The 7329-nt window shown below is 39.8% G+C and overlaps 1 protein-coding gene across 1 annotated transcript in view; it reads right to left on the reverse strand.

The window, feature by feature from the left end:
• The window catches only part of LOC122794920 (solute carrier family 22 member 4-like), a 376090-nt gene extending 372069 nt beyond the window's left edge, over positions 1-4021 (reverse strand). The window contains exon 1 of the mRNA XM_044063513.1: positions 3259-4021. Coding sequence (XP_043919448.1) covers positions 3259-3612 — 354 coding nt within the window. The 5' untranslated portion in view covers positions 3613-4021. The remainder of the gene's footprint in view (positions 1-3258) is intronic.
• Between the last annotated feature and the right edge of the window lie 3308 nt (positions 4022-7329).

The following is a 7329-nucleotide window of genomic DNA, read 5'->3' on the forward strand; positions in this document are numbered from 1 at the left end:
TTGGTGGGAACTGTCAACACAGTGCACTCTCGCAATTGGTATATTTAAGTAGTGTAGGAAAAAAATATTTTTGTGCGTCTGTGGTTTTGCAAGAGGGGCTAGCCCACCTGCACCCTCCCCTGTGGGGGGCTGCACCTCCCACACACCCCACTACTTCAATATACCAACTCCAAGATGGCACTACTTTGAGGAAGAGGGTAAACTATAATTAGACAATGAATACTCATGTCAGTTAGAAACGTTATGAGTGTACAATACAGCTAAAATTGTCTAAACTAATTCTTGCAGCAAATTTTGCCTCTAGATAAGCATGCACAAATTGTCTAAGATATGATGTGGACTGAGGCAAGGTCCACACTACCTGCCTTCCGCATGCTGACAATCCCGGACAATATTCATGGTGAAGAGTTGTCTTCTTGGCTTTTCCCGGTTAGGAGTTGCCACAGTGGAACTCCGGTCCGCTAATGATTGGCAGTAGATTTTTTATGGTGCCAAGTTGCCAGCCCAAACTTCAACGAAGGCACGCCCATTCACCCATGTCTTTCGGAGGCCACTCGTCCGTGGGGAGGACATGCAGACTCCACACAGAAGGCACTCCAGCTGAGAATCTAACAGGAGAAACTCTTTGCTGCGAGGTGACAATGCTACCACTGTACCACGAAGAGTAAAACATCAATATGTTTATTCATGAAATAGTAAAACGTCACCTGGTTCTGTGTACTGCGTGGGGTTTGGGCAGTACTTACTATTGCACAACTAGTGGGTTAAGACACTTCAACAAAGCCCGATTCATATTTGAAATGTTTCTCTAATGCTTCACCCGCTTTCCTTTCCTCATACTCCATTCTTAATCTGATATATGTATGGCTAAACATATGTGAGGAGTCTGCACCTATTATACTGCTGATAACATACATTAATAAAAGGGCTCAATCTCTCAAAACTATTCAAATATTTCACAAAATCGGGCTCAATCTCTCAAAACTATTCAAATATTTCATCATTAATCATTGACGGACAAATATATGAACCAAAGTGTTGTGGTACATTTGCTAGAGAGAAAAGAAAATGATAAAGGTGTATATGCAGTTATTTTACAAAGAAATAAAAAAATACTGTACAGATAGGGAGACTCATAGGCAACATCGCATCACATTTTCAAAACTCTCTTCTGCTCTTAAGACAACACTGACTTCTAAGAACACTGTGGATTGACTATGTCCAAAGAAAAGAAAGCGGTCGTGTTCATCCTGTGAAACAGGAAATAACTCCTTTCAAGTGTACAGATGTGGATGGGTGGCAGGAGGGCATTGGTTTTGTGCAGTTCATACTAAATTAAAGAACTTACTGGAGTACATGGTACTTGTCCAACATCATTCATTTCTATTGTTCCACTATTCTGGCACAATGTCAAACTGTAGTTGCTGATGAAATGCTAATAATTACTAAGCAAGTAATAATGCCCAACAGGGCATGTACCACTGTATAAATGCCTGCTCAGGAGTGTTATAAGGCCCGATGCTGCAGGCAGGGGGCCTCTACACCCCCTGGAAAGGCTTTGTTTACACCCTAGAGAGCATTTTTGCATTTAGGAAATGGGCTGTATGCAAAATTGTGTTTTACTTACTTTCTATCACTATATTAATTTTTCATATATTTTTTTATGTAAAATAGTACCTCTGCCTATTGCTTCAAACTTGCTGTGTGTGTGTGTGTGTGTGTGTGTGTGTGTGTGTGTGTGTGTGTGTTTATATTGTCCCTTACTCCTAAAATGTATGGTTTGCTGTCAGTCATTGGAGACTGAAGTCTAAAAAAGACATACATTTGAGTTTTAGACTATCTCTATCTTAAAATGAATACTAAAAACAAATAATGTTATTCAAGCAACTTTGTAATTTTATACACAGCAATATTTAAAATATGTTACTACTTTTGAACCTTAGTATTCCCTTTACTTTAGGTTTCACCCAGACACACTAAGCTAAGAGGCTCAGAGATATACAAATCTCTAGACTGCAGCTGCCAGTCAAACCTCTCAACCTCTTGGAATAAGAAGTCTGGACAAAGCCATGAAAAATGTGGTACAAACAGGGACAATTTTTAAATACTGCTCTTGCAAACTCAGAAAGTTGATAGAATAACAGGGTTTGCATTGGCATGAATTTTCTAAAGGTATGAAGTCTAAAACTCAAATGTCTGTCATTTTCCAACTTCAATCTTTAATGATTTGCTACTAATTTGCCAGAAAGTCATAATTTTATGAAAAACGGACCAAAATATAGAGCAAAACTCTGGACAGTGTGCTAAAATCTGTACGGCACTTGGTCGCTCTCACTCTTCACACACACTTCCGCTTTCATGCTGGCAATCATGCATACACTCAAACAGGCAGACAGTTATATAAAACACTTACAAACATATATGTACATACACACACACATTCCATTTAAGTTTACACTCCCTGAATAGCAACATGGCTGCTTAGCCGGTGTGAAATAATAGATCTCTCTGGCTTTCACTCTCGTGCACACACGCACTTTCTAAATTAATTTATTTTTATATTCTATTTTATTCATTTATTTTACCCTCTCTAAAGAGCAAAAACGCTACTTAGCTGGAGTAAAACAATGGCGGCCGCTAATTTTCTTCAAGTTAGAGCTAGACAGTAGTTTAAATGTGCTTCCCTGAAGCGGCGGACTCGTTTTCAGCGAGCATTACCTGTTGTATAACACTTTGCTGGGGAACGTCCGTTCTGCAATCAGGGTGCCACATCCATATACAGTTCTCACATTCACTAAACAGCTGTAAAGAAGCTGGAGTAGGGGAGGGGGTGCTGCTGTCGCCACACTGGTCCTGTCTGTGGTGGGCATCAATTGTGAATGAATATTAACAAGTAAGTTTTTGTTATCTGCTTTTGAAATTTCACGGAAAAAAAACACCATATAGTGCCTTCTCACTGACAGCGTAACTACAGTGAAAATAAAACGCTGCAGCCCGGTGCAACAAAATTATTAACAAGGAACTCCATTATCTTTATATTTAAATCAACAAACCTTCAGATTTCAGAACGTTCAGCGTAGAAAGACATGCACTGCAAAACTTATAGATAACATATACTGAAACTAATAAAGCATTTCCAGTTACTAAGTTTTATGCAACAACTTTAAGAGATACATACTGCCATTACAGACAAGGGGGTTCACAGCACCCCCTTTTAACAACCAAAGAATCCCTGGAGGTAGACAAGTGCTCACTCACCTCACTCACTATTGTGGATGAATACTGCTCTTTACTGTATTCCCATCCGTCTATACAACCCTCAGTCTGCAGATCAGAAGTGTCATTCACCGGCGCCCCTATATACCTCTGGCACCGGCTGAAGGTGATCTGTTCATTCACCTGTTCCAGTGGCAAGGACATGTTGAGGGGCATCTCCTCGGCGCCTTCAGGCAATCGACAGTGATGTGGCGGGGTATCCGCCAGGAACACCATTGAGAGCCCCACATGCCCGTTAGGGATAGCGCTTATGCTCAGTAACAGGAACACTGTCCACTGGAAAGGTCCCCACTCCCCCAAAAAAGCGATTCGTTCCTCGTAGTAATTGCTGCTCATCTTGGCCAACCGTCAGTACTGTATACGCTCACTCCAGGAAGACTTTCTGACCTGGATGCAGGCAGTACTGTTGAAAACTATGAGGTGGAAGTCATAAGTGTCCCTGTAGATTTTTGGCGAAGAAGCGTTGCACTGTCTCTTCTTTAAGGAGTGTGGCGGATTTAAGCCTGGGCGCAGGGGCGTGCGCCTCCCCCTTTTTAGAGCCGTGGTACAAGTCGACTAAAAAAATGCAGTGTTTTTTTTTAATTGAAATCGGAAAAATGTGCAGCCAAAGTGGTACATTTTCCTGTTCCAATTTATCCACATTCTTGTTTTGTAATAATGGTTACGTCAAGGATGCATAATAGTTGTGATAGGAGGTTGTCCTCAGGTGATCAAATTCTACTGTCCTGGGTAGCTGTTTCAACTGCGTTTTCAATTGTCAAAAGGCACATTTGGTGATTGCCCAGAGTGCAAAGACTTTGTGTATGAAAGGAAAAATAAAACGTAATGTTAAATTTTACATTTTGCTATTTATTGAATTAATCCTAGTGGCTAAGCTGAAAGAGCGAATTTTTGTTTAATTGTGAAGGTCCAGCAATTTGGATTGTCCTGAATGTAAGAGTCTCAGAACAGCAAGTGTTCAGAGGCTCTGAGGTATTTTTTTTAATTTATAACTGCCTTTGAATTAATCCCACCAAAGTGTCACAACTGAGAGAATGTACCCATGAATGTCGACAGGTATATGCTATGCACACTACCGTACCTGTGAACATCTGGGACAGTCGGCATAGCAAATTAAATTACAATAAGCAAAGGTAAAAAATAAAGCTAACGCTCTTCAGTCCTCCCTTTCCAACGCCTGTTGGCTAAGTGCTAAATTCATCTTTCACTTTCACACCAGACCAGTAGTTAGCGCTTTGTGAAAAAAGTAAGCCCTGTTCGTGACTTTTAATTTAAAATCTATCTGTTGCCTGGGGAAACGGAGGTAAATGATCTGGTTTTCATTGTAAGGTGGAGGCGAGCAGCAGGCAAGAAGTGAGATGTCATGGAAATCCAAAGGGTTAGCAATACTGAATGTATGGAGGGCAGGACACAAACAGTTTGGAACTTTCATTGCTTAGTGTCTGCAGACTGCATCTGTATTGGGATGTTTTATTCCATTAAACAGAGTTGTGGCTCATATATTAGCCCTCTTGAATGTGCTTATAAAGCAATATTAACTTTTTGAATTGCCATTTCCGGTTCTATCGCATTTGTAAGGTTATGAAATGTTGGTAATTGTTTTTCATCATTAATGGACTCTAAAGTTGTTATGTCAGGTTTGTGTGTTGCTGTTATAGCTTTTTGTGGCTTTGTCTGCTACTGTTGTACTTCTTACAAGTGGGGGTCACGGAAAGAAAAGAGTTTAGATAATATCTTTCTTCTGTCTACAGAAAAGTGGATTAGAACTTTGAAAGTTAATTATAACTTTTCCTGCCAGATAACACCCATAGTTCCTAATGACATCCACAATAGTCCTTTTTTTGAAGGGGGGAGCTTCCTTGACTGAATAACTTCCCAATTAATAACAGTAATATTACTAATACTAGGTAGCATTATAAAGAAAGATATATGCAAAAAATTACATTCAGATTACTAATCCAGAATAACATGTTGTAGAAATGTTTGTCACTTGTTCTTATTTTCATATTCTGGGAGAGCTGTATTTTGTTCAGGGGCATAGTATGAAACCCAGCTGTGGAAGACAAGAAGACCATATTGTCAATGTTTTTATAGTACACTACACTATACTAAATATATTATTTGTTTGTTAGTAATCATGAGGATTTGCAATATTTCCAGATGCAAGTGGCTTGAGAATTATTGCATGGCATTTATTTGTTAGTTGTGCATCTTTAAATATTTTCAGTACTTACACTGATAATTAAACAAGCATATTTTTCATGTTTTTGTATATATCTCCATAAACAAGCAATTGGAAGAGTATCTTGCTGTCATACGAAAACTCAAGTCTGGCTAATAATACAAGTTTAGATAGTACAGTTTTCAGGAAATGACAATTTGTGAAACTTTGAAAAACTAATATCATTCTGGGTTTGTGAGCATTAAAATATTTGTATTTGTCTTATGTTTTTAACTTGATTTTTCAGAAGATGCTCTTGAATGTAAGGATGAGAGTAGGCTGTTAGTGGTGTGGCATTCCAGTGCTCAGAGGTACTAAACAAGAGACAAGCAGATTAGCCTGCCTAGGTACGCAGGAGCACCTCTGAAAAGCTTTACTTATTTAGTGCAAGTTGTTAACTTGTACATTAATTTAGTAGAAAAATAACTAAATTACCATAAAATGTGAGTGCGTGTTTAATGTATCTTTGATGTATGCCTCATTTGTTATTTCGATCAATGATTATTTAGTTAGAATCCAATAATCCAAAAAAAGCACCAAACCATGCCGGAACAAGTCCCAGGATGATTTTATTGACCCAAGCTTATGGATAAGTGGATTTTGACACAAGCTTAGTACATGCCTTTGCCATGGATCCCACCAAGTGTAAAACTGGCCCCGCTCATAGATGTACAGATAAAGCTGCTATACCTTGTGTTGAATGCTTGAAAAGGTGTGGCCATTCTTTAACTTTACTGACAATCAAATCTATAGAGGCATACCCAGAAAATTACTATAGTGTGTGTAGAGGTCTGAGGACACTGTGGTTACTACAAAGCCTCTGTGGGTTAACACGATGGGGGGAGGGGGCAGCACAGATGGAGGGTGGGGCAGCAGTGCTAGACCTTTGAGTACAAAGTGGAAAAACCTGTCTACACCCCTGGATGTAACTCACCTTGTTACTGCAATAGTTTTAATCACATCTCTCAAAGATAGCCCATCTTTAGGATTACCACCTAAATTATGTGGGACAGTCCTTGCTGATGTGAATTGCAAAAAAAAAAAAATGAAATATGTGTCAAATGTCCCTGGATTTTAAGACAAAATATTTCTTAGCTTTCTTCTAGTTATTTTGTAACTGATAAAAACAACATAGGTTCATAGGTTCATACTAGGCTATCTGCCCTAGGGCATTTATAAGCCTAGCCAGAATGTGTTTGGCTTTCGCCACCCATTTTAAATTTATTTTGCTATGCCCTTTTTCGAGGTTAGTATACTGTGCCTCTGTCTAACAGTGACACAGAAGTGATACCCGGGGTAAACCTACGATCTCCCATCCACTCATCAAGATTCCTCTTGAAGAGAGTCAATGAGGGACTCTGCCTAACCTGGACTGGGATTTTATTCCAGAGTGAAGGGAGCCTCTGGGTTATGAATCTGTCCCTCCAGCATGTCCTATTTATTTCAGTGCTGAGGTTCAAGTTTCTCGAGCGCGTAGCTCGATGGGATTTGGATTTTCTGAGGTGCAGCATGTCCATTAATTCCGGGTTGAACATGGCTTTGCACATCAGGCACAGATCGCCTCTGAACAAGCAGTATGCCACTGAGTAGAGCTGGAGTTTCTTTAACCGGGCAGCATATGGCATCTGTTTGGGCCCTTTGATCCTCTTGGTGAGGTACTTTTGGGGTCTTTCCAGTTGGTGCAGGTGTCTGGAAAGGTACATCCCAAAAGGGGCATTGTACTCAATTATGGGCCTGATGAGGGATGAGTAAAGAGGCACAATGACGTCCCCTGATCTAGATGTGAATCCCTTCATGATTAGGTGGGCTATATAAAATGTTTTTCTAACCAC

The sequence above is a fragment of the Protopterus annectens genome, chromosome 2.part1 (assembly GCF_019279795.1).
Source record: "Protopterus annectens isolate FY-2018-M chromosome 2.part1, PAN1.0, whole genome shotgun sequence".
NCBI classification, from domain to species: domain Eukaryota; kingdom Metazoa; phylum Chordata; order Ceratodontiformes; family Protopteridae; genus Protopterus; species Protopterus annectens.